We start from the raw sequence: 24,651 nt of genomic DNA, 5'->3' as shown, positions 1-24,651 counted from the left end.
GCCCTCTTCGGCTGTGTGTGTGTGTGTGTGTGTGTGTGTGTGTGTGTGTGTGTGAATGAATGAATATCTGGCTGACTTCAGTGGGCATGCTCTCTTCATTGTGATTTCATTTTTTTTTTTTCCTGGATCCTTCCTCACACCTTCCTTAGATGGAAAAAAATGATGATGATGATGATGATAATAATAGTGATGATCCAAATGGGTAAACTAAGGAAAACTATATGGGTTATAGTATAGTAGGCTTTCAAGCATTTTTACTGTGTTGATATAGACTACACCACCATGGTGGCTGAGTGAGTAGTATTGGTGACTACAAAACTAATGGCCTGTTGGAGCCAGATTCACAGTCAGGTGTTGGCAGCTGGCATCACATGACTCAGATGCTTATCTATCCTTTGTGAGTTGGTAATTGAAATGAACATCTAGGGTAGCACCTAAGGGAGGTAAATGTGGTAACCTGGATGAAACAGTGGCTTTGTATCCCAGAATAGTGGGTGACTAACCCACCACATACTTGAAGGCATATGCAAAGAAGATGAACACTGACCAATTGCCTTATGGCAGCTGCTTCCACCTCTACCTTGTATTAATATATTTTTCATTATGGCTCTGTCACCTGTCAGATCCTCCACAGCTAGTTGAAGGTCCAGCTTCCCAAGAGGTGGAGGAAGGGAGCAGTGTCTCCCTAAATTGTACTGCCCATGGCCATCCTCCACCCAAGGTCATGTGGGTCTTCAATGGACGCCTAGTACGCAATGACTCCAACCTTCTTATTACAGGTAAATGTTCTTTACTGTACAGTAAGTCCTCATTGTAAGTCATCATATTTGATGTTCCTTTATTCTGTTATGTAGGTCTTCAGTGAATTGCTGGTGCACAATGATGCCAACAGTTTTAGGGGTCATTCAGAAATTATTCATTTTCATTCATTCATTGCCAGACGCCATGTATCCCAGATGGGGTGGCCAAGGGCTTAGAGTTAATTGTTTTACAGGGAGGGGCACTAATCCTTCACCAACCCCACTTGACACGTAGGGATGCCAACAGCATCTGGTGTTCCCAGGCGGTCACCCATCCAAGTACTAATCAGAAATTATGTAATGGTTTTCCCCATCGGAATTTACACCCCCATCATGCTGAAACACTCTGTATCATGAAACCAGCCTTCTGTCATTTATTTTGTGACACAACTCGGAACCTTTTCTCCTCCTCTTCCGGACTGTGACAGACTCTTACCAACTTGTGAATGATATTCAGAGGTGGGCAAGACTAGAATTCACACCAGAGTTTGAATTTTCATTTTTTTTTTTTTTCTCTCTCAATGCAAATGTGAAAATTATGTATGTGGCAGTCACGCTCATTGTATTGGGTGAGGTTGCTGTTAGTAATAGGCTTATTTTGTTTTGTGGAAGGGAATACTATCATCACAACAATTATATCTATTAATGTAGAGCATATTACTGTATATGTAATGCTCTTTGGAGATTTTGTACTGTGGTCATAGATGAGTGGATGTATTCCACACCAAGTAAAAAGATTACATCTGTACAGTATTACTGTACAATACTGTATTTAGACTATATATTTTGCTCTCACATGATACTTCTGACACCCCCAACCACTGCAAACACATAGTAACATTTAGCTTGATATTCTCCCCCTGTGTTATATATTTTTCATTGACCCTTATTACATATGCATGTTCTTTTTTGTACTATAAATCCTGTGTATAAGCCATCTTTTTTTCTTTGTGTGGGGGAGGGGGAGTAAAAAAGTCCACAGTAAATTATTGCTACATGTAAAGCTGATACAACATTTTACTTCAGTTTAAAGTACTGTAGCAGCAGTATGAAGAAAGTAATGATATTTCAAACATACTGCTGACTTAAAGTAGGTCTCCTGATGTAATCTAATATACTATAGCAGTAGGCATGTGTGTGTGTGTATTTTGGGCAGCCGAAACTACACATACAAATTGCACCAAAATTGGCACAAAAATCGCAATAAATTTGCTGATGTGAAAAAACTTGGTCCATCACGATTGAAAACTTTTACTATATTTAATGAACGATCAAAGTTTGACCAAAAAACGCTGCTCCTGGCATGAATGTGTGAAATTAGGGTTGTGTTCACCATAGAGTTTTTTATGGCTCTGTCTAATATACAGTACTATAGCGCGATCAAATTTGGACCAAAAAATGCCGCTCCTGGAGCCCGGTCGGTTTCCTTGGCTGAGTGGTTAATATCTTGTATTTGCTTGCAGACATCTTGGGTTCCATTCCCAAAGCTGCAAATAATACGATCATTTGGTTAGCTGCAAAAAATCCAAGTGACAGCGTTAGACTAGAACAACTCATAAACGGACCATCATGGGCCCTTTGATGTCAACTTGACAGCTGATAGTGACAACGTTAGACTAGAGCAGCACATAAACGTGACACGGATTACCTGAAATGATCACAACGCACATGTGAAGCGCGAGGAAACGAGTGAGAAGCACGAGAAAGCGAGCGCGCAGCGCGAAAGACCTCCGCAGGAGCAAGTGTGAGCGGGCCCAAAGGGCCTACAAGCATTTGTCCATTTTCTGCTATGATGTGTTTTTTTTCACCCCTTTTGTTGTGTTTGGTGCAATGGCATATTTAAGTCAGGCCACACAAAAGAAATTCGTTCATCTGAGATATCTTCTGTCAGTCACAGGCTTCAAAAACTGTCCTGAGTAACACGTTGTCTGCCACTAGTGTACCTAGGAATTTTACTTGGGCTTGCATCACATGATTTTCTGCTGTTGAGAAAACTCTAGGTAGTTGAAATATTAAAGAAGAGTTCTGCAACTTGCAGTAATGTCAGTATAAAACTGCAGCATCAGTTTAGACATTATTAAAAAAATAGATACCGCAGATAAATATAGTCAATATATCAAAGAAGTAGAGTCTCTGAAGGAAGGAAAATAGCTTGCATATAAAAACCCTGATGCATAACAGAGAGCAAAGTATAGGCACTGCAAGAAGACAGCATTAAGATTAGTGTCCACATTAACATATTGGACCTTTCCATGAGATGAGTTTGAAAATTCAAAACTGAGAAATGAGACTGTGGAAGAATTTGTGTGGGCTGCTTAAATTGAAAAAGCTAAGAAACAGAAATGTGGAATAAGAAAGTCAATTGGTCAAAGGATCAAAGAGACTGGAATTCTTCTCCTCAGTATCGCCCTCATTTACTTAACAACTTTCTTTCATAGATAATAAAATGATCTGTAGAGGCATTGCAGGAAATTCCAAATAAGAACTTTTGTTAGTATTATAATTTTTTATGTGGAGTGCTGTGCTATATATGAATATAAATATCAAAACTAAGTCTGTGGAGATTTATAGGTGCTGTACTGTAGTACTAATTCATAAGCAAACTAATTGCTAACCATGTATCCATGATCAGATGCTTGACTGCCCCTCTTTCTTAAGAGCATTGGAGTTCAGGGTTTGGCTAATCACTCCACATATTGAAGGCATGACTGATCATTTACTTGCCCTAGAGCGACATTATACGAACAGTTAACCCCAACCATCGCTTTGACTTAGACCCATAAGAGCTGCATTCAGTTGGAATGCTTTAGCCTACTGAACTACTCTGTATCCACTTGCCAAAGTAATGAACTGTGTCCCTCTTATGTTCTTGTGGTCCTTGATTGGGAATACTTTTGTTTCTATGTGAAAGTGATGGATAATTGTGGTCCTTGTACATCCTCTTGTTATTCTTCAGGCTATGTTTTGATGGTAACTACACTCCAGAATCACTGATAAAACAATGCTGTTTCTAATTCTACAGAGAACGGGCTAAAGATTGCAAGAGTGGAGAAGGAACATGCTGGGATATTCCAGTGTTTTGTCCACAATCCCCAGGGAACTGTTCAGAAGCTGGCTGTCATAAGGGTTGTGCCACAGACAGTCACAGTGGCACCCAATGGAACAAGTCACCACCATGGTCAGTTATTTGATCATTATTAAACTGTAATTGTGATGTAGATACTGTATTTGTGTACAGTGTACTATTAAACATCTGAGCATTCTTATTCAGTTGTTCTTTCAGTTTTTGTACACTGATCCATACATACTGATATTGTAATAGTGCAGATTTGTGAGTCAGAATCCTACCCTTTGGTTATTTTATGATTATTGGCTAAATGAGCATAATATTGATCTGCCCTGTATTGTTAAAAAATGAAAGTAGAATTGTGATATTTTTTCTGTTTGACTGCCCCTCCACCTCACATGTATACACTCTCCTCGTTAGTCTGTTGCTCTTCATCCTCTCCACATGGCTAAACCACCCCAATGTACTTCTCTGAACGCTTACTGTCACATCCACATCCACACCACAGCGTGTCTTCACTTCCTCATTTGTCAGTCTGTCTCTCCATGTAACTCCACATGCTCTTTTCAGATAACTCGTTTCCACTCCTCTCACTCTTGACTTGTGTCCTTCCAACAAGGTCAAAGCATCACGTCCGTATGTTAGAGTTGGTATCACAATACAGTCATTGAGTGACTTTTTTACTTCCATGCTCATTTCCCCTTTCCTTATCACCGCTTTCAAAGAACCAGCAACCTTTCTTCCCTGTTGTACCCTTTCAAGCACTTTACCCTCTAAACTTCCATCCATACTCATCACACTACCCAAGTACTGAAATGCACTCATATTTTCCATTTCCTCCTCATCCAGCCTCACTATACATTCAGTGACATCATTTCTCTCAAAGATCATGAGTTTACTCTTCCCTACATTCACCTTTGGAGTCTGTTTCTTACACACACTCCCAAACTGATTCACCAAACCTTGCAGTTCCCCTTCATCTTCACTTAACAATACAGTATCATCTGCAAACAACAGTACAGGGAGTTTCCAAACACTGCCCTCTCTTATTAGGGTCTTTCCAACATCCACTGTTCTATCTTATATCTCTTTACTTCATCCATGTACAGATTGAACAACCATGGGGACATGACATCCCTTTTTCAGTCCAGTTCAGAAATTTATGAAAATTTATTACAATAATAGCCGGTCCCATTGTGGTAGGTGGTGGCACTCACCATCCACTCATTCGTTGTAGTGCTGCTTTGGGTTTCTGCCGTTTCCTCTCTTCCTTCCTTCCTCTTCTGTCTTTCTTTCCTTCATTCATTCCTCTTCCTTCTGCCCATGGGTGACTTCACACTCCCTCTTCTGTCTTTCATCCTTCATTCTTTTCTCTTCCTTCTGCCTGTTGGTGACTCTATACTGAGTGACAAGCCAAATGGTTTCCTGTACACCAGGAAACCATTTACTGTACTCTGCTTTTTTTTTTTACTCTGGGCATAGGCTTCACAGCCTGCTCTCAAGATCCAGTAGTCCTCCTGCATACTATACACCTCTACATGTCACCAGCCTGTGGAGGTTAATATCCAAGGGGTGGTTGTGGTTTATTGCTCACGTAATGCCATTCTAGGATTAGTGAGGCTGGTCACTCTCTTCTTAAATGTCAGGACCAACTTGCCTAGCCCTGGGCTCCTATGCTCCTCATGGGACAGTATAGGATTGGACGATGGATGGATGGAATAGCCAGTCTCATTTTACCCCTTCATAATGCAGGAGTCTCAGGCTAGGGTATCATTGCCCAGTATGTTATGGGTAGATGACCATTACTGTATAATTCCCCTTGGTAGAGGAGTGGGGAACCCACCTTCTGAAGTGCAAACTTTCCCTGTGGCAAAGCTGTTTCATTGTTTAGGGTCTTTAGCCATTATTAGAGTAATAACTCCTGATTTTTCTTTTTCAGGTAGTGACAGAGCAGACAACAGGAAATGGAGTAATAGGCAAGAAATAGATGGTATGGTGGGATCACAGGTGCCTAATGAGGGAAAGAGGAACCGTAACCAAACCAGAAAAAGCAAACACCGAGGAACAGGAAGAAAGAAGGAAGGATTGGATGAGGGAGGGGAGTCATCAGTAGGAGAGACGAAGAGAGGCAAGAAAAAGAAAGGTGAGAATGAATTGTAAGAAAAATTAAAGTAGTTGAGGGATTACAGTATATGAAATGGAAACATATACAGATATAGATAGGAGATAGATAGGTAGATGATATCCCATCCTATTTTCATTATCCTATTCAGGTTTTGTTCTGCACTGGATTTTTATTGTGGCTGCTATCAGACAATATTGTCCAGACTGTTTTCAGCTTCCATATTTTCCTCTTGGGTGTATAGGTCCTCTTCTTCACTGCCCTATCTTTAAGCACATTGTCACATATCAGTAATTTGTGTTGCTCCACACTCTGTTTGCTCCCAATAACTTTAACATCCTTCACCAACTTCCTGTCAGCCCTCTTGACCAAGAAATAGTTAATCTGTGTATTATTTATCCCTAGACTCATATGTAATCAAGCTACTCTCCCTTTTCCTAAATGCATATTGGACACAATCTTCTTCATTGCCATCCCAGATTTGAGTACCCTTTCCCCCGTCTGTATTCCTCATACCATATGCACATCCACCATGTATCCCTTCATATCATTGAGCTGCTTCACCTACATGACCCTTGAAATTCCCACCCAAAACTACAGTCTCATCATCTCCCATACCACCAACCACACATATGAAGTCATCCCAGAATATATCCTTTTTTTTTTATATCATCCAAGCCAACCTGTGGAGCATGCACCAATATAACTGAAATCATGAGCACACCAAACAATATTTTCTCTGCTATAATCCTTTCATTCACTATCATTACATTCATGACACATTCCACCCATATCTCCTCAACTAGCACACCCTCATCACCATATCTGACTACACTTCCCTGCCAAAATAGCTTATGCCTACAGTCCCTCCCAGCAGTCATTCTACCTGACCTTTCTCTGAAAATGACTTCCTGTATGGAACTGACATCCATCTGCCTTCTACTCGTAGTCTCCACTTCTTCACCAGCTCTTCCCTTCAAACTCCTTGCAGTCCATGATACCACTCTGAACCCTTTGAGTGATTTGATTTCCACAGGCTTTCTGTTATAATTGCATTTTCCTCTCATTTTGTCATCCATCCATCATCCAGTACTATGTTGCCTCATGAGGAGCATAGGAACCTGGGGCTAGGCAAGTTGGTCCTGACATGTGAGAGTGACCAGCCTCATTCATCCCTGAGTGGCATTACATGAACAATAAACCCCAACCAATCCTTGGATATAAACCTACACAAGCTCAATCTGATTGAAGTGCCTAAATTACCCACTAAACCACCAGGTGCCATAATTTGGTTATATGGTTACCACCCAGTTTAGTAAATGGTTTCCTGGTGTACAAGAAGCCATTTGGCATGTCACTCAGTGTAGAATCACCCATAGACAGAAAGATGAGGAAAGAATTAACCTGTGGATTGCGAGCCACAGTTCAGGCTGGGTAGCATCGCGTTGCGAGTCACAGCTCACGCCGTGCTTCCTTTACAGTGTCCGTGAATCACTGTTAACTACTTCACCCCTAGCAAACTTACGCATGGCTCTACGCAAAGACAGAGAAAGAGAGATTTGTTATTTTTCACCAGATGATGCCCTGGATGTTTATTTTCAAGTTTATAGTAAACAGAATCTATATACTGTATACTGGTATATTTTTTTTTAATTTTTTCACCACCCCTACTGAAACTTACGTATGGCACTAAGCGAAGACAGAGAGAGAGAGAGAGAGATTTTTTTTTCACCAGATGATGCCCTGGAGGTTTATCTTCAAGTTTATAATAAACAAAAACTTTTTTTTATTTTCATTTTTTGCAAACCATGAGGTGGGATAAAAAAAGGTAATTGTGCAATCCACGGGTTATGGAAAGAAAGACAGAAGAGGAAGTGCAGTCACTCAAGGAAGAGGAAAGAGTGAAGGAAATAAAGACAGAAGAGGAAGGAAGAGAGGAAAGGGCAGTCACCCGAGAGCAGCACTACATCAAGTGAGTGGATGGTGAGCACCCCCTACTTACCACATCCTTTTGTCATAAGTCAGTAAATAAAGGAGACAGACCACAGGCCCTGCCCACCTGCACAGTCCCAAGTCCAAGCATGGGATCAGGGAGCCATAGCCCACCAGACATTGTCAGTAGCTGTGGCAGTGGCTTTGGGGCACTCTGCTAGGACAGCTATGGGGACACCCTCCAGGTGCTCCTTGGTGCTGTAACTGCCCCTCCATTATACACCCACAGATAGGGCAACCTCCAGGGGCACCACTCCCAGGTTTGGACCCCTCTTTAATGGATGGAAGCAGCTACCTGGGTACCACAATACCCTATACCCTATGGCACAAATCCGAGCCCCATCCCATCCTGGTTCCCAAACTGTGCTGGCGGAGTCCATGCCACACCTCTCTCTTTCCAAGATTTCTTCTTCCTCACTCTCAAAGTTTTGCAACATGGCAGCTTTCTCACTGTTTACTTGACAATGCTGTACAGTTGTCTGTCCCACCTAAACTTGGTGAATGCTTTAGTTCTTTGCAGCATGTGGAAGAATAAGACAGAACTGTGACTTTGCACCACTTTCTTCCACTTCTTTATGATTAGTATTATATTTAAGTGATAATTTGTTACAGCTCTGCATTCTAGATTAGAGACAGCAATATTAGGGCAAGTTAAAGTGGACAAAGTATAGGCAGCAGGATCTACCACATGTCAGTCACAAAGAGGCAGTGGAGGTGGTTGGTTGCCAAATTAAAGTGGACAGTATAAGCAGCAGGGCCCATCCCACCTGTCAGTTGTAAAGAAGAGGTGTAGGTGGCAGGGTATGCTCTAAGAGGGTGTGAACATTTGTGCAACATTAATTCTTTTTGTCATACCTCCATTGTTAGTATTTTTGTAGTAACTAATTTAGATTTGCAGGAAGCAGAGTAGGATGTCTAATGGCATGTATGTTTTTGTATGTTCTTTTTTTTCCCTATTATATTTTTCTTTAAGGACTGTGTAATGATGAATTACTTCTTGAGATAATGCTAAGAGGAATTTTGGTCCTGACATAGGCTCCATAGTAGTGTGGGATTGGTGGTAGTTACAGTATATCATTCAGTGATTTATGAGGAACTTTATAGTTAGCAGGACAGGATTTAATCATTAAGGGACATGCACCAGTTTGTATGATTTTTTAAATAAAACATTTTTATATCTACTTTTGAAAAAACAATAAATGCAGGTCATCATTTGAACAATTCTTTGATCCAGGAAGTCTTATCTTCTGGTATAGGAAAAGCCCCAAGTATGTTGTATTACAAAAGGTTCTATGTAGTTAATATCTGAATGATTTCTAGCTTGTTATAAAACAGTAAATAGACTTTTCTTTCTTCCAGGGAGGATGTTTCCACCATCTCGGCCGAGAGTTGCCAAGGTTTCTGATGAATCCGTTATGGTCAGCTGGGATGATCCCAGACAAACTGGTTTACCTGTCATGTTTTACAAGGTGGATTTTTAGTTCTTTACTTCAAGAGTTTATCACATTTTGCAGTTCATATATTCCACCACTGGTACATGAAAATTTCTGCTTGTATTATACACTTACTTCTGTTTGATAATAATTTCTGTAATTTTTTTTTTTCAGTATAAAGTTCTGTATGGTCCTTGAGCAATACTAGTTTAGGGAGTACTGAATGTTTTGAATGGCAGCAACTTTCCATCAGTGTTTTAAGATGTAGCTCTACTCTGGCGACAAAAAATAGCATTTTAACCCTTTCACTGCTGTTGGTGTCCATGAATGCTGTCTAGACTACTTTTGTTGGTGTCCATTTAGCAGACATCATAAAAAACAGCAGGTAGAGGGGAATGAGCAGTCAAGGTTGTAGGCTATGTGTAAATTCCCACGGTTTTCCAACTTGCATTTACTTTCGTCTGTACAGTATTTTAGAGGATGATTTAAGCTCAGTACAATAATCCCTTGGATATTGCACACTGTCATCACGGTTTTTGTTATCACTCCTATTGTTACAACACATTTTTGGGGCCAAAATCTCATTTATCGTGTGCCTGAGCTGGGAAAAGCTTGAGACTTGGCCCTCCAAGGCACACAAAAACAGGGGATCAGAACCACAAACTCTCCACCCCTTAGCCTCGGAACTCAGCACCTCGAACTCACCTCAAGTCTTTCCGTAGTACATTTACCCAGTAACAGATTACCAGTAAATACTCTCCCTTATTGTGTCCTTTTCATCACACTCTATTATTTTAGCCATGCCTATGTGTGTTTCTGGTACTTACCATTACAATTCGTATGTATTTAGTCAATTTAAATTGTCCTGAAAGGGAAAATTAGGGTTGGATCTTGGGTGCCTTGAACCAGTTAAGAGAAATCCCATGGGTTCTGGGTCTTCGTTATCGTGAGTTCCTGTTATCATACACCATGTGTAGTAACAGTCATGTGCAATAACCAAGGAATAAATATTTTTCTTTTGTACAACTTGTGAAGGTCTTATAATAGTAAAGTTTATTGATTTTGCTAACCAGTTGATTATAGTCTTTTTAAGATATTTCTTTAATGAAGTTAGTACGGTGATTTATTATAATTCAAGTTCTGACATGATGCAGCGTGTATTTTTTTTCTCTTCTTTTCTTAGTAATCCATCCATCTATCATCCAGTCTTGTGTTGCCCCATGAGGAGCATGAGAGCCCTGGGCTAGGCAGATTGGTCCTGACATTTAAGATGAGAGTGACCAACCTCACTAATCCCTGAGTGGCATTATGTGAGCAGTAAACCCCAACAACTCGTGGATATAAACCTACACAGTCTCAGTCCGATTGGAGCGCCTTAATTACCCACTAAACCACCAGGTGCCGTAATTTGGTTATAAGGTTACCACCCAGCATAGTAAATGGTTTCCACCCAGCATAGTAAATGGTTTCCTGGTGTACAGGAAATCATTTGGCTTGTCACTCAGTGTAGAGTCACCTATAGGCAGAAGGAAAAGGAAAGAATGAAGGAAAGAAAGACAGAAGAGGGGGTGCAAAGTCACCTATAGGCAGAAGGAAGAGGAAAGAATGAAGGAAAGAATGACAGAAGAGGAAGGAAGGAAGAGAGGAAAGGGCAGACACCCAAAGCAGCACTTCATCGAAATGAAGTAATAAATTTACTAGTTTTATTGATGTAGTTATGTGTTTCAGGCATAGTTCTTCAATAATAAAGAAAAATATGCAAAATTAGTAAGGTTTGAAAAACACCCCCTTGGGTCAGTGTGAGGTAACAGGACCTCATCCTCAGTACAGGTGTTTTATTTGCCCCAGTGTAGAGTACAGCTCTTGTGTGGTGGGGGGGGAGGGCTCCCCACATGCTGCTTTTCTCAACAGGGTGATGTCAAAGGATTTTCATCTGATTAACTTTTCTCATCATACTGACCTCCATCAACCACTGTTTCTGCGCCACACTGTTGCATCTTTATCTCTTTTCTGTTGCTGCATCAATTTTCACTACCCTTCTGAAGTTTCCGTATGCATCTCCCTTCCATTACGTCAGGCATGTTGCACCCATCTATCAGAAAAATCTTGCCCCTATTCTGTCAACTCTCTAATGCAAGAGTTAACTGATACCCCCGGTCCTTCATGTATGAAACAAATCAGCTATGGAACTGTCATCCTCTGTCTGTATTTCCCTCTGCCTGTGACCACCAGACATTTAAACAAAGTGTGTTCAGGCATTTCAGAATGAATGGATCTTGAATTTGACATTATTATGTTATTTTTTCTAGGAAGGAACAATCTTGCAGGCTTCTAGCCTTTGGTTCCCCTTTCATGGATGAAAAAATGTCCCATGTCAGTAGTGAAAGGGTTAAGAACATTTGCTGATAGACTATGAAAGTGTGGTTGGTATACACTGATGGGAATAAAAATCAAGAAGATGATGATGATGATGATGATGATGATGACATTATGTTGTGCTGTGATCAGATTCAGTACAAGGTAGTGCGGAGTCGAGGCAACCGAGGGAGTCACTGGATGACAGTGGATGAAGACATCCCACCTCACATCCGCAGCTTTGAAGTCACCGGTCTCCACACAGGCCGCACTTACAAGTATAGTACATGTTAAATCTAGTGTAGGTGTATGATAGTGCATAAATGCATGATGCTTATATTCTGGCATAAGAACTGTGGTTGCTCGATCAAAATAGTAATCATACAGTAATTTATTGTAAGGATTAGAATTAATACCAGAAGTTGGGAAATGTTATTTGCAAGAGATTTAAAGATACAGTATTATTAGAACTGCAGTGCTTGTACTGCAAGTTCACATTACTGAATGAAATATAAGCCTTACTCATTACGTTAAAGTGCCATAATCAGAATCATTTAGCTTAGGATTTCAATTTACTATGCCTGTTGTAATACAGATTATTCTCCTAGGTTTCGCATGGCTGCTGTATATTCCAACAATGACAACATGCTGGGGCACACATCACGTCGCTTCCTTCTTGAGAAATCTCGACGGTTACAGCCTCCTGCCACCCCACCTACCATCACTGCCCTTGAACCCAAGGGTCCCTCAGCTGTCAACCTTGTGTGGCAGTATGATGCATCTTCAGGTACCCAAGTTGAGGGCTTCTTCATTAATTACCGAGAGGCAACCAAAGCTGGAGACTACACCAAGGTATAGTGTTGAGCAAAAGTTTGCTGACAATCCCCTGGTAGAATTATATCCTACCTTCCCTATTTATCTATTTCTCATTCCTCTTCAGATGTCAGGGAGTATCCTTCTTTCTCATACTCTTTTGTTGTAGGCTAACACATAAAAGTATTTCACATAGCACATTTTATTTCCACGTATGGCAGAGAAGTGTCAGCTTAATATTGATTGTGATAGTATAGAGTGTCCTCATCATAAGTAAGGGATTTATACTACAATATCAACTTTCTTCATACAGATACCAAAAGACATCCAAAATTATAGTCTGTACCAAGGGATGTGTTTTAAGATTTAGTCATTCTTCACTTAATAGTTTAGATGTGTTCCTAAAAATTACAGTGTTAAATGAAAATTGCATAAAGTGAAGGCTGTGTCTTAATAGAAAAGATAAACTCAAATGTTTAATAATCATATGCATGGCTGCAGATAAGTATAGAAATTTCTTTGATGCTATGACTAAGTGTATGTGGATGTGATAAATATGCATTTTAACAGAATAAATACAGTAATATACTGAGATACTGGTGCAAGTCTCTGACCCTTCGTGACGCATACAGTGGTGTGTTACCTGAAATATGTTCCTACACTGATTAACAGTTATATAGTGAAAAGCAGGTTAAGTGAAAGCATTTTGAATAGGGAATTACTGTATCAACTATTTTTCATACAACTAACATTGAAAATTGGGAGCATTGGCAAATCTGCATTGCAGGTAACAATGGAACTTTACCAGACACTTTATCTGCAATTTACTGTGGACTTCATGGCAAAAACATAGTCAGAAGGGTGTCATAATGATGACTCACAATACAGAATCACCAAACATGAAGGAAGGGAAGCACAAAACATAATATTTAACAGAAAAAAGTTGTGGTAGGTGGTGGCGACTATCATCCACTCACTTGATTTAGTGCTGCCTACTTTCACCTTTATCATTTATTTTTTGTGTCTGCCCTCTCTCTTCTTATTCTCCCAGTTTTCCTGTCACTTCAGATTGCTCTTCTTTCCTTATCAGGTGACATTATATTGAGTGACAAGGCAAGTGGTTTCCAGTATACCAGGAAACCATTTACAACATTGGGTGGTAACTATATACAGTAATCAACCCATACGTGCTCCCTATGTGTCAGCAAGTGGGTTGGCAGAGGGTTAGTGCCCCTCCCAGCAAAACAACTAACTCAGAGAAAAATGACCACCCATTATGGGATTGTGGTGTCTGGCTATAGATTGACAGATACTGTAGACAGAAAAAAGTAAAGATATACTCAGCTATGTGAAGATAAAGTCACTGAATAAGCTGTGAAGAGCAGTATTATAAACTACATCGCCCCATCACACTCCTCTGCACCCCCTCTAAAGTCACTGAATGACTGATACTACAACTAGTTACACCTCCCATTCCCCTAGCCCAGTCAACAACATGGCTTTAGGCCACTACACTCCACAAACACCCTTCTTACAGACCTTACACAGAGAGTTTTCGATGGCATGAATTCAGCTAGGCCACCACACAGAACACTCCTAGTCACATTAGACATTAGCAAAGCTTTTGATGCCATCCCCCGCCACAACCTCACAAACAAAATACTCAACTCAAACATGTACAGTAACACAAAAAGATGGCTGGCAAACTACTTAGCAGGCAGATGTGCACACGTAACATTTGCTGGTCAGTCCTCTAACATCAGAAACTTCACAAATGGCGTCCCTCCAGGATCTGTTTTGTCCCCTACACTCTTTAATTTATACATGCACGACATACCCACACCCCACACACCACAGATACACATAGCTTCCTATGCAGATGATATAACACTTACATGTACACACCAAAACTCAAACACAGCTGCACTCATCATTCAACCTTACCTCAACACACTACACGAATGGTTCACCACAAACAGGCTCAAAATAGCCCCAGCCAAATCTACAGTGACTCTTCTCACAAACTGGACAGCAGAACACAGTTACATCCCACACCTCACCATAAACAACACTCCACTACCACACACACACACACACACACACACACACACACACACACACACACACACACACACACACACAAAATCCTTGATGTAACATACAATACATCAATGTCATTCAAACAACACATCACAAACATTAAAAATAAAATAACACCAAGACAATGCTTTGAGGTCACTTGCCCATACAACATTCGGACACAACAAAGAAACCACCACCACAGTATACAAACAATACATACGTTCAGTGATGAATTATGCAAGCCCTGCCTGGGCTTCTAACCTGACCAAAACACACTACAACACTCTACAGACCATACAGAACAAGGCCCTAAAAATAATCACAGGCTGCACAGCTACTACACCCACAGACCACCTACATGAAGAAACCAAAATCCTCAAGGTCAAGGACCACCTAGACATGAGAGGCATCCAGTTTGTTGCTGCAGCCTCCACAAATCCACAACATCCACTACAGTACATGGCAGCACATCCACCCACACCAAGGAACATCAAAACAACACCCAGCACACAATACCATACACAAATACTGTTATCTCTCCCCCTTTGCCCACCTCAGACCAGCTTCCAGAAGCATATCCACACTCAGATCACTTGCCGCTCCATTCAGTCACTTAAAGACAACACACAGCTGCATGCACGGCCTCCTGACATCCACCCTTCTGAATCCTATCTTCCTTGTGAGGACAGGGTCCACCTGGCCAGGCTGAGATGTGGGCATCATCCAGCCCTCTTAAGCTACCAGAAGAAGCTGGATGACTCCGTCGCTGATGCCTGTCCAGGATGCAGCATGGCACCCCATACTATTGAGCACATTATGGAAGGCTGCATTGCACACAATCACCATACACTCTTTGAGAGCTCTGTGGGAAAGCCCGGTCTCAGCCATGGCCTTCCTAAGGGACTCGGGGCTGTTCGGCCAGACTGCCTAGGGAACAACTACTACTACTACTACTTATTGATGGTTTTGTCATAACATAGGGAAGTTCCCAGAGAGGTATAATTTCCAGGATGACAGTGCTGGAATTTAATATTATTTTAATCTCCAGGAATGTATGTTGGTCTGCATTAAACGTTCTGGCATAGTAGTCTAGGTTCTGTCCCTTACACCTCAGAGGGGTCATAATGTGTATGAGTGTAAGCATTTTCACTGTCATCTTTATTTTGTGTTCTGTACATCTGCTTGAAGATGGTGTGCTGTACTATACTTTAAAAAAAGGGAGATTAATAGAGAATTAGTGTATAGCAAGAAAAATAGAAAATAGCATTAATTTTAGCATTTGTGATTTATAAGTACAGTAATGGATCTGTGTTTCAGGTAACTGTATTGGGACCAAGTAAGAGGGAAGTTTTGATCAGTCACCTCAAGGCTAATGTTTCATATGACTTCAAAATCCAAGCCTTCAACCTTGCTGGTGCCTCGGACTTTTCTCCAGTGCACAAGAAGAATGTTGCTGGTGGGTGTAATCTGTTGTGTATAATGTGCCTAGCAGTACTTCATTGGTGTGTGGTTAAGCTTGATGCATACAGTTAGGAGTCAGTAATCATGGTACAATATAGCATTCACATTCATTGTGTGCGTGGTGATGTCAAGAAATCACCAAATGGTTCATTTGTGCATAAATGAGTCCATTCAATGGAGAATGGCTGAAGAATTAACCAAATCCAGTAAAGATGGATCTGCAGCAACAGAAGCACAACCATATCTCAAAGTAAAGCAAAGATGACAGCTTTTGAAAGTACACTCCATTTTTGTGTATTCTCACATGACTTTAGAAATGGACTCCCATGAGAGATGTTATATGCTGGTGATGGTATTGATTGCAGAGAATGAAAGGGAGGCAGAGGAAAGATTTAGTAAATGTGGAGGTGAAATGGGGCACAAGGGTTTGAGAGTAAATGTGGATAAAACAAAAAGTGATGATATAAGCGCTGGTGGCAGTACAGTCAAAGCAGAGGATGTGTGGCCATGTGCAGTTTGCCACAAGGGTGTGGGAGGCAACTTTATCTTTGCAGTGTTTGTGATGAGTGGGAGCATAACAGATGCAGTGGAATTAGAGGTAGGCTGCAAAATAATGCTGATTTCTTGTGTATGATGTGGTGGGGAGAGGATGTAGAGATTATCGGGTGCAAAAGGATTGATCTTGCTGGAGAGTCTCCTGAGTGTGTGTGGGAGGATTGATCTTGCTAGAGAGTCTCTTGAGTATGTATAGGAGTTTTGTTATATGGGGGACATGTTATGTGCAAGAAGTAGGGCTGGATCTAGCTCTGTGACTAGGGTCAGGAGTGGTTGAAAAAAGTTCAGAGAGCTGTTGCCTCTCCTAACACTGAGTAGCCTCTCCCACCGTGCTGAAGGATCTTTGTACAGTACAATCCCAGCTATCCGGTATCCAGACAAACGGAATACTCAGAACAACGGGAAAATTCAAGGGCTGGTAAAAATGTCAGTAAGTTATAACTGTGCGCCAATTTGAATGGACCGCCAAACCGCCGTTTGATTGTGTCACGCGAGGCTGGGTGAAGTCAGACAAAGTGAGGTGAAGGCATTTCCGGCTAATGTAAATCCCTAGCAAATCCTCTTAACCACCCCTCCTCTCCCCCTCTTTCCCCTACTTGAATTCAGTCATCCTCCACACCCTCCAAAAATAACCAGTCTGCGTTTTGCCACCAGACGGTAAACAAGCTCTCTTGCTATTGTGTTCCTCTGATAGACGGAAATTTGTACACTCCAAAATGCCTAAAGTGCAAACTAAACGTAAGCGTATTGTGCTTACCTTGAAACAGAAGCTGGACATATGCAACAGACTTGAAAAAGGCAAACATTATAAAAGACTAATGGCTGAATATAAATGTTAATAGGAATGAAAGTTTACTTTGTTGGAAGAAAAATAAATAAATAATATGCCTGCATTTCATACGTACATCATAATTTTATTTTCTGCAAAACAGCTGAGTGGCGGGTGAGGGGTGGAGTGATGGAGGTCAGGTGGGGAAGAAGAAGAATAGTCGGAAACGTAAACAAACTCACGTGGGGGCACAGGTGTCGTGATAATTCTACAGTGCAGTCTTAACACATCATCAGTTCACTAATAAATGTTCAAGCTTTTATTTCTTTATTTTATTTTTCAATTTTTATGAGTACAGTACATATAATGAATACAGTAATTCAGTAAACAATGGACTAGTGCAATTTGCAGTACAGCAAATTGCTAGACATTGCATGCACGTCCGTTATGACCATGGTGAGTTTACAAGGCAGTTTTTCAGGCGGAATCTCTTAGTGTAACCCCTAATGTGACTGGTGAGTACCTGAACTGTATTTACTGCTGTGATAGCCTTTGTATAGATTTGACTTGAAAATCAGAAATACGGGAAAAATCTGTAACCGGGAAGGTAAATTCCCCAAGCCACCCGGTTAACTGGGATTGTACTGTATATGGCTTGTGTTAGGAGTGCAATACTGTATGGCAGCGAGACCTGGGCAGTAATGGAAGAGGATATTCGTAGGGTCAGGTTTACAGAAATGACAATGATAGGATGGATGTGTAGTTCATCCTTGAATGTGAGGCTTGGGGGCTAGGACTAAAATTGAAGAGGTGAGAGGAAGGATGGGGCTGGAATGTATTGGTGTTGTGATAATCAGTAGATTGAGATATGGTTTGGACATGTTGAGAGGATGGAGGATGACAGCTGGGTGCTGAAGGTGAGAAGCATGAATGCCTGGGTTAGGGTTGTGAGTGACAGACTGAAAAAGACCTGGGACGAGGTCACAGAGTGTGACCTCAGGGATGAGGGACTGAAAAGGGAGGTTGCCAAAGATTTAACTGGATGGAAAGCTGCCATTAGGTGATCAAGGCAGACACATACAAGCATGTTGGATCCTTTGTAAACGATACAATACAGTACGATACTGTAGGGTGTCCATTTAATATGAGATAGGTTGTAAAGGAACTTGCTTTTAATCGATCCTTCAGTAAATCAAAGTAGAGTAGACCTTCACGATAATGAACCCTGGTACAGTGGATGTCAGATTTAACGGACACCATGAAGCCCACTGAGGTCTCATCGACTATAACAAACAATGCTTGTTAAGTGGGGCACAATGGACCATAGTACATATGTTTCCTACCCTTTCTGCTCCAGTCTGTCCTGAAATTGCCATCTCCCCATTATAACTGCTGAGTTTTACTAGCAGACTGTTGTAATACTGTGCTAGTCATGAAGAAGTGCTGTGATAAGGATGTGCAATAAGCTGCAAAAGGGTGAAATTATGGACCAAGTTAGTGTAAAATGAGTATAGATTCTTTTTTAGTACTAGAATATGCAATTATATTTATTTTCAAACATAATCTTGAAATTCCACCTTAGGCGGGCACCCTGAGATATATTGGATTTTCAGCAATAATGGACCTGGTTTTATCTCAATTAGTCTGTTATAGTGAGGGTTGTTTGTATTGTTTTTATGGGAAAATTTAGTTTGGTACATGAGAGAGAGAAAAGTATTGAATGAATGGAAGGCAGTGATTGATTATCTGTGTGTGGATGATAGAATGAGAAGGTGTGTAATGGATGCAAGAGCATATAGAAGTTGGGGGAGTGGACTTTCTGACCACCACATGGTGGTGGTAAAAGCCAAGGTTCAAGTGAAATAGAGGAGTAGGAGAAGGGAAGGACGGGAGGAAGTAGTCCATACAAGGAGGATAGAAAGTTTGCAAGAGGATGGAAAAAAGGCAGAATATGAGAGAGAAGTGGAGGAGTGATTAGGTAAATATGATTTGGAGCAGATGGGGGATGTGTAAGTTGTGTACAAGATATTCACAGAAGAAATCTGTGCAGCATGTGAGGTGATTTGTGGAGTGAAAAGAAGACGAAATGGGGTGCAAGGAACAGCATGGTGGAATGAAGAGGTGAGACAGGCTGTGGCACAAAAGAAGAAAGCATGCAGTAAGTGGATGAGAAACAGGGATGTGGAGGAAGTTGAGAGATGGAAGATAGAGTTATATATAGAGAGGAAGAGAGATGTGAAAAGATTAGTAAGAGAGAGTAAGAAGAGAGTGGATGAGGAATTTGGAGGGAATTTAGTGTAAAGTGGAGGGAATATAAGAAAATGTTCTGGAAAGAGGTAAAGATAGTTAGACAGGGTAATAAAGAAGTAAGTCAGGGAGTGAAAGATGAAAATGGTTGATTGCTAGTGGAGAAAGGAGAAAAAGTGAGCAGATAGAGAGAACACTTTAAGGAATTGTTGAACATAGAGAATGAATGTAATGTGAGTATAAGTGGCTGGGGAATGGCTGTAAGAAGGAGGGAGATGGGAAGAGAGGAAGAAATCAGTAGGATGAAAGTGGTGGAAGTACCGTAATGAAGAAAGTCAAAATGGAGAAAGCCCCAGGAATTAATGGAGTGTGTGGTGAAGCACAAAGGAAATAGTAGAAGAATGGGTATGGACGATGTGCAGATTGGCCTGGGAGGAAAGTAGAGTCCTGGAGGATTGGAAGTCAGGTATAATTATTCCCCTGTACAAAGGAAAAGTTGAAAAAGAAGTGTGTGGTAATTATAGGGGCACATATCTTCTTAGTGTAATTGGAAAAGTACTGTAAATGGTAGGATACTTATTGACTGAGGTAGGGAAATAACAGAGGAATTAGTTGGAGAAGAACAGGGAGATTTTAGGAAGGGAAGAGGTTGTGTAGATCAGATATTCATTCTTAGGTCTTTAGTGGAAAAGTTTCAAGAGAAGGGAAAGAAGTTGTATGCAACCTTCGTGGATTTGAAGAAAACATGACAGGCTGGATAGATAAGGAGTGTGGAAAGAAGATGATGTGGAGTAAATGGGAAGTTGTTGATTGCCGTGAAAGTATGTATGAGGGTGCTAAGAGTGTAGTGCATGTGGATAATGAACTGAATAATTTTTTCTATTTGAATGTTGGATTGGAACAGGGATGTGTCATATCCCCATGGTTATTCAGTCTATATATGGATGGGGTTATAAAAGAGGTACAAGGTAGGGCAGAAGATGTTGGAGCAAGCCTAATGAGAGGGGGCAGTGTTTGGAAACTCCCTGTACTGTTGTTAGTAGATGATACTGTATTGTTAAGTGAAGACGAAGGGGAACTGCAAGGCTTGGTGAATGAGTTTGGGAGAGTGTGTAAGAAACGGAATCTAAAGATGAATGTAGGAAAGAGTAAAGTGATGGTTTTTGATAGAAATGAAGCAACTGAATGTACAGTGAGGCTGGATGAGGAGGAAATGGAAAGTGTGAGTACGTTTAAGTACATGAGTAGTGTGATGAGTAAGGATGGAAGTTCAGATGGTTGTTAGGAAACAAAATTGCCCATTAATTAACCAGGTATAATAAGCAAGGTGTAATAAGCTAAGGTGTAGGTGGGGGCTCTCACCATCCACTCACTCAATGTAGTGCAGCTCTTGGGTGTCTGCCCTTTCCTCTCCATCTTTCTTTCCTTCCATTCTCTTCTGTCTTTCTTTCCTTCATTCTTTCCTTGTCCTTCTGCCTACGGGTGACTTTACACTCCCTCTTCTGTCTTTCTTTCCTTCATTCTTTCAACTTCCTTCTGCCTATGGGTGACTCTACACTGAGCAACAAGTCAAATGGTTTCCTGTGCACCAGGAAACCATTTACTACACTGGGTGGTAACCATATAACCAAATTTTGGCGCCTGGTAGTTTAATGGGTAATTATTGCGCTCCAATCGGATTGAGCTGGTGAAGGTTTATATCCAAGGGGTGGTTGGGGTTGATTGCTCATGTAATGCCACTCAGGAATGAGTGAGGCTGGTCACTCTCATCTTAAATGTCGGGACCAACTGCCTAGCCCCGGGCTTCTATGCTCCTCATAGGGCAATGTAGGATTGGATGATGGATGGATGGATGTATATTTGGAAACAAAATTCCGTATTAATTCTGAGATTTGAGATACTGAAACTTTGTCCAAAGCTGCTCTGTCTCCTTGAAATGGTGTTCCAGTAGTATGGTCATGATACTGGCAGGAGACGAGGGCAGACAAGCACCAGCCATGATCGGAATGAGACTGGAAGTGTTGATCACCACGCCCTCAGCCGCACTTCCTAGCCAGCCTTCCACCATGGTTGACCCCAGTGTAGGAGGACTGGGAACCAGTGGATGAGGCTTATGGAGGAGGGGCATGGATTATGCTGTGGCACCTGGTGTGTGTGGGTGTACGCTTGCTGGTGCTGAAGAGCTGAGTGCCGCCCCGGAGTTGTTGTGAGTGGTGTCCCAAGGACTGTGTTGAGCCCCGAGGACTGTATGGAGCCCCAAGGAATTAGTGTGTGGTGCTCCGGGGACTGTGGAGCCTGAGGACGGAGCCCCAAAGATTTAAGTGTTTCCCGGGAATTGTGTATTGTGTATCGGATATTGTGTATTATGGATAATGTGACATATATGTTTGTTGATATATAAATACATTCATATATAGAAGTTGCTTGATACTCTACTTCCCTAATGGTAGTAAGGTTTTATTCCTAAGAACCCTACAATTTGATGCCTGAACAGGGACAATCTTGTTCAGTGTTAGATAATGAGTGATGGAAGTGCAGTGTATTCTGGATGTTGTTCGTGAACTTAGACCAGAGGGTGAAGAATTGCTTAAGTTTGTCGAGAAGAGACTGCAATGGGAGAGAGAAAAAGCTGCAGAACATGAAGAAAGGAGGCAAGAAAGAGAACTGAAATGAGAGGAACTAAGGGTGCATGAGTTAGAGCTAAGTGCCAAAACCTCTCCAGATGACAGTGCAATTTCTCCACAGTCTGAGCTGATAAAGCTGCCTAAGTTGCATGTTTTTGATGAGAAACCTGATAATATTGACGCATATCTTCTCAGGTATGAACGCTTCGCGAGCACAAAGTGGCCTAGGATTTATGAGATATAAGTCTTGCTTCACTTGTATCACCAGTTGGCTCCATCAGAGACAGAGAAGTACAGTGAAGTGAAGGCAGCTTTTCTGAAGGGTTTTGACTGTTCTGCAGAAGGTTTTCGGTTGAAGTTTCGACAGTGCAAATTTATTAAAGGTGAAAATGCTATACAGTTGGGTGCAAGATTACAGAAATTACTTGAAAGGTGGCTAGAGTCAGCAGAGTGCCCAAAGGATTATAAGAATTTGGAGGATATTTTTTTGAGGGAACAATTTCTAGAGGCTTGTGATAAGGGGTTGAGTATATTTCTGGGGGAGAGATCTTTTAAGAATCTCAACAAAATGGTTAAAGTAGATGACCAGTTTATTGAAGCACATAGTGGACTAATTCACAAGCCTCACCCACAGAGTTAGTCAAAGCAGCATACTTCGGATAAATGAGAAATTTCCAGTGTTCCCAATCCTGCCACTAGAATTCATGGATCCTGTTTCATATGCCAGAAGTCAAGACATAAACAGAAGGACTGCTACTTCCATTGTAATGTACAAGTTAAGCAGTTCAAGAAGGAACCAGCAGTTGCATCAGTGAGCAGCGGTGACCAGTGCCAAGGTAGCCAGGAATTGCATTCATCGAAGAAAGCTGCTGCCTTTGTTGCAGTCGACCCTACAGAAGTAATGGATGAGCCAGGGTGGATTGTAAAGGATGGCAAAGGTTTTAAGGTTGTGTGAGGTGGATCACAACCTGATGAAAGGTGCACATTGAATACGGGATTAGGAATGGTTGAAGGAACAACTGTGGAGGTTATGAGAGATCTAGTGAAGAAATCATTGGTAACTGAAAAGAACTTTACTAGGAAATATATGCATGAGATAATGGCTAATTCTGAGATGTATGCTTACCCTGAAGCAAAAATGTATGTGGACACTCCACATTTTGTGAGAAATACAGTAGCAGTGTGCTTAGAGAACCCACTGTATGATCTTATCATTGGAGAAATACCTGGAGCCCATTCTTGGAGAAAAACATGAAATAGTAGTGCCCGCAGTGAACTTTGTCGTGGAAACTAGAAGGCAGGCCAATAGAGAAAAAAGATTACCTAAACTAAAAGTGGTTGAAGTGATCAACCTGCTGAAAAATACAGCTCTGAAACAAGCTCAGGAAGAAGACATTTCATTAGAAAGGCTAAGGAGATATGCTGAGGAAGGAAGAATATTCAAAAGAGGGAAGAGAAATGAAGTGTCCAGATACGTATGCTTCTACAGGGTAGTAAAAGTGAATGAAAATGTTAAGGAAGAGTCCTGTATGAGACAGCCATAGCATGTATGCAATATGGATGGTGGGTTTTAGTGCTGAAGTGGTGATATGTAGAGGTGTATGGAATGTAGGTGGGCTACTGGGCCTTGGGAATGGGCTGTGAAGCCTATGCTCAGAGTCGGACACATAAAAAAAAAAAAAAAAAAAAAAAAAAAAAGGCCAGTATCCTATCGTTCTGCTATGCTTGAACTGGCTCACTTGGGTATCATGGGAGGTCATTTAGGTATTGGGAAGACACATGACAGAGTGATGGACAAGTTCTTCTGGTCAGGAATTTCAAGGGATGTGAAAAGGTACTGCAGGTCATGTGATGTGTGCCAACGCACCATAGATAAGGGACGAGTAGGTAAGGCCACGTTAGGCAAAATGCCTCTTATTGGTGAACCCTTTGCTCATGTGGCAGTAGACCTGGTAGGATCCATTGAACCTTGCTGTTCTAACAGCTCATGTTATATCTTGACGGTAGTGGATTTTGCAACCAGGTATCCGGAGGCAGTGGCATTAAGGAACATCGATACCAGTAGTGTGGCCGAGGGTCTGGGAAATATATCCAGTTGAATAGGTATCTCAGGGGAAGTATTGTCAGACAGAGGGACCCAGTTCACCTTCAAAATGATGAGGGAAGTGTTTAAACTCCTCTCCATACAACCATTCACTACAACTCTCTATCACGCAATGTGCAATGGACTCGTCGAAAAATTCAGTGGAATATTTAAGAAGATGCTGAGGAGGATGTGCAGTTAACAACCCCGGGAATAGCACTGATATATTGACCCACTACTTTCTACCT

General features: G+C 41.3%; 1 protein-coding gene across 1 annotated transcript in view; it reads left to right on the top strand.

Moving 5' to 3' along the window:
- The window catches only part of LOC145414064 (interference hedgehog-like), a 217,295-nt gene that overhangs the window by 166,207 nt on the left and 26,437 nt on the right, over positions 1 to 24,651 (top strand). Inside the window, exons 7-13 of the mRNA XM_080283628.1 lie at positions 624 to 779; positions 3,823 to 3,978; positions 5,807 to 6,010; positions 9,341 to 9,450; positions 11,923 to 12,047; positions 12,378 to 12,621; positions 15,982 to 16,120. Of these exons, the coding sequence (XP_080139754.1) occupies positions 624 to 779; positions 3,823 to 3,978; positions 5,807 to 6,010; positions 9,341 to 9,450; positions 11,923 to 12,047; positions 12,378 to 12,621; positions 15,982 to 16,120 (1,134 nt within the window). The remainder of the gene's footprint in view (positions 1 to 623; positions 780 to 3,822; positions 3,979 to 5,806; positions 6,011 to 9,340; positions 9,451 to 11,922; positions 12,048 to 12,377; positions 12,622 to 15,981; positions 16,121 to 24,651) is intronic.

This window comes from Coenobita brevimanus, chromosome 98, assembly GCF_032717465.1.
Source record: "Coenobita brevimanus isolate Jiangsu-jjx chromosome 98, ASM3271746v2, whole genome shotgun sequence".
Lineage (NCBI taxonomy): Eukaryota > Metazoa > Arthropoda > Malacostraca > Decapoda > Coenobitidae > Coenobita > Coenobita brevimanus.
The sequence above is the reverse complement of the archived record's forward strand: the minus strand, read 5'-3'. Positions and strand labels throughout refer to the sequence as shown.